This window comes from Xiphophorus maculatus, chromosome 19 (assembly GCF_002775205.1).
Source record: "Xiphophorus maculatus strain JP 163 A chromosome 19, X_maculatus-5.0-male, whole genome shotgun sequence".
Taxonomy (NCBI): Eukaryota; Metazoa; Chordata; class Actinopteri; order Cyprinodontiformes; family Poeciliidae; genus Xiphophorus; species Xiphophorus maculatus.
In genome coordinates, this window is record NC_036461.1 from 2,187,847 (window position 1) to 2,191,008 (window position 3,162).

At 40.4% G+C, this 3,162-nt stretch overlaps 1 protein-coding gene across 1 annotated transcript; it reads right to left on the reverse strand.

The window, feature by feature from the left end:
* rsad2 (radical S-adenosyl methionine domain containing 2) lies at positions 1 to 3,070 on the reverse strand. Its single transcript, XM_014469611.2, has 6 exons — positions 2,628 to 3,070; positions 2,388 to 2,549; positions 1,383 to 1,612; positions 1,148 to 1,297; positions 555 to 587; positions 1 to 363 (listed from the first exon to the last, which is right to left on the reverse strand). The coding sequence occupies exons 1-6, from the start codon at positions 2,938 to 2,940 to the stop codon at positions 199 to 201; spliced, it is 1,053 nt and encodes a 350-aa protein (XP_014325097.1). The 5' UTR covers positions 2,941 to 3,070; the 3' UTR covers positions 1 to 198.
* Between the last annotated feature and the right edge of the window lie 92 nt (positions 3,071 to 3,162).

The following is a 3,162-nucleotide window of genomic DNA, read 5'->3' on the forward strand; positions in this document are numbered from 1 at the left end:
TCAGCAAAAATAAAACTTATTTTAATTTAAACTTTACATCAACAATACAAAAAAAATTAAAACACACTCAAAGATTATCTTAATGTAAAGACATTTACAAAAATCCCACCTGAACATTGTAACACTTCTAAAACAACAAGCTGCAAAGTGAAATAAGTGCAAAAACTCAAGACGTTTCCGGTTTGTAAACGCAGAGTTTCACCACTCCAGCTTCATGTCAGCTTTGCTCCAAACGTATTTCCCGCCTCTCTTCAGAAACATTTTCTCATCGAAGCCGCTGAAGCTGATGGCGTCCTTCACGCCGACGTCCAGGATGGATCTGGACGGGTCTTTCCTTCCCTCCCGACAGTCCAGGAAACGCATCTGGAGAAAACAAAAACACAACGGAGGGGAAACTTTGAGTCTGACTTCATGGAGCGAAAGAAAACACATTTAAGACAAAATCAACAAACAAAAGAAGAACAGAAGAACCCGTGGTAAGACTAAACGACACTCTTAATATTTTAATCTGAACACATGCAATGCTAACAGTGTTAGCAACAGAAACTACTCACATATTCATCCAGGATCAGGTACGAGTTCCTCATCTGTTAAAGCAACAAACAGATTTTAATCTCACATTCTGGTGTGAAAAGAATCAAAACTACAACAGAAAGTTACGTATGTTTTAAAAATGATTGTAATGTGAATAAAATGTTTTCTATTTCTAAGCAGTTATGAGACATGGTGGGAAAAAATGTGCAACAAGTTCCTAGGTAACAACTTGTAACAACTTGTTGTTACCTAGCAACGATAAGTTGTTGCTAGGTAACCAAAGAGTGAGTGAGTTAGTTGATTCCACCAACCTAGCATAGCTTAGCCATGAGAGGTTTACAGACTCATTAAGCAAATTTATTTCCAAAATGTTTAACAGCACAATTATATGGGCAATGGAGATGTAGCTAATGTCAGAGTTAAACACCTAAAAAAGAAGAAATAAATAGTTCTTATCATCACTTTTATTGTTATCACAACAGTGATGAACTATGAACTACCTATGAGAGTGAAAAACAACTGTTGCAGTCAGAGTTTGCTTGTTAAGTGAGGTTTGTGAGCTAAAGCTAAAGCGTGTCAGTGATCAGATGCGTAACGAGGTTCAGTCTCTTACCTTCTCGTTGGACTCTGGAACGAGACAGGAAACGGCGCTGTGGCGGTCCAGGTAGTCCTGGAACTGCTGGTCGGTGATCACGAACGTCTCCGCCTCCCTCAGCGCCGCCTCTCCAGCGTTCTCTCCATCGATCAGCAGACACTGGAACACCTGAGCAAAAACCAGGAAAAAACAGCAAACCAATCAGTGTTTCTTCTAGCTGTGACACGTTTTAAAATATATCAACTGTTTTTACCTTCCAGCGGACCGGATTGAGCTGGTTGATCTGTTCGGTCATGTCTTCGTGAACGTTGAAGGTGTTGATAACCGAGTTGATCTTGAACGCCACTTTGTATTCCTGACACCAGCTGCGGATCTTGAAGAGGTTCTCGATGTGACTCTTCTTGCCCTGAGATCTGCCGATCATCTGGTTGGTTTCTTCATCAAAACTGTCACAGGAGATTGCCAGGATGTCCAAAAAGTCTCCTGCACAAAGCAAATGATGAGAGTTCATTTACGGTGGCCCAGAAGGATCAACGAAATGCAAAAAAACAACAAAATCTAAAATGGACGTTATGCTAACACACAACAGACATTACACTAGCAGTTGTGCTAGTATAACTACTTCTAGCATAACTTTGTCGTGTCTGTTCTTTCTTTGCTTATTTTGGACATGTAAAACACAGTCGACCAACATATTTTTACCTTCCACTAAACTTCTCATCAACAGCTGCGTTTTCATTACAAATGTGCGCAAAACTTTGCCTATATTCTGCTAATGTAAAAAAATAATAATTTCATAATTGCGGTGTGTCCATTAAATAAGAAATGCAATTAAAATCACATGTGAATAAGTTTGTTCAAACAATGTCAATAAAAACATGTAGCTCCATCATCCTCCAACCACTTCCTGTCCTTTTCTTCGTATTCTCCGTCAGTGGTAACATCTGTTGTTAATCGTGTGATTAAAATAAAGTTTCAATTGGAATTTTATAAATCCATTTCAATAGGTCCAAAGAAATGACCTAATCAAAACTTATTATAGCAAAAGGAGAGATTTAAAGAAATTGGTCTTTTTAAGCAAACTTATTTTCCTAACACCAATTTGCGCAATTATATGGTCAATGGAAACGTATCACTGAGTTTTCATCACTGAAAATACTTCAATGCTTTTAAATTATACTTATAAAAGTTTCACTTTTTAAACTACTTAAATAATGAAACTTCTCACTCATGTCCTGATATCCTGAGCGGACCTCACCATATTTCTGGAACCATTTTTCTTTAATCATGCTGCCGTTGCTGACGATGCTGACGCTGGGCAGCTGCAGCTCCGTCTTGCAGTACTGAACCATTTTCCCCAGGAAGTCTCCCCTCTCATGCAGAAACGGCTCCCCTCCGGAGAAATTGATCTTTTCCATCCCTTTAAACCACAAATGTTACTTTCATTTAGTTTTGATCAATAAAACAGAATTTTATGCTTTTAATCCTTAAGTTTTACCAGCTTCTTTTAGAAGTCTGAGCCCCTTCTTGGCCTCCTCCAAAGGAAGGACGAAGGAAGTTTTTGCGGTGTGGAAACAAAACCCGCATTTATAGTTGCATTTGCGGGTAAAGTGGTAGTTGACGCTGGTTGGCGTCGTCACATCCAAGTCTTTGCGTTGCCCCGACTGGCTGTTCGCGTCCGAAAGCAGGGAGTTTGTGGCCCCGCAGGCTCCTTTGGACCAGGAGAAAACTTTGGAAAAGATGCCCGAAAAAATGCTGAGGATGGTGCTGATACAGAGCTCCAGCAGGGCGCCGACAGAAACTCCAGGCATCGTGAAATCAGAAGTTGACGTCCGGTTGTCGAAGCTGCAGACTGCGTGATCCGACAGGACGGCTGTTTAAATAGAGGCTTGGCCCTGGAGGCGGTCAGCTGAGCGCCGATAGGTTTCTGTTTACAAACATCGAAAACGAAAGCAGACCATGAGCTGATGACGGAAAAATGTGACTCTGCAGGTTTAGTTTGGGTTTCTGCAAAGAAATGATTAAGATGTTTT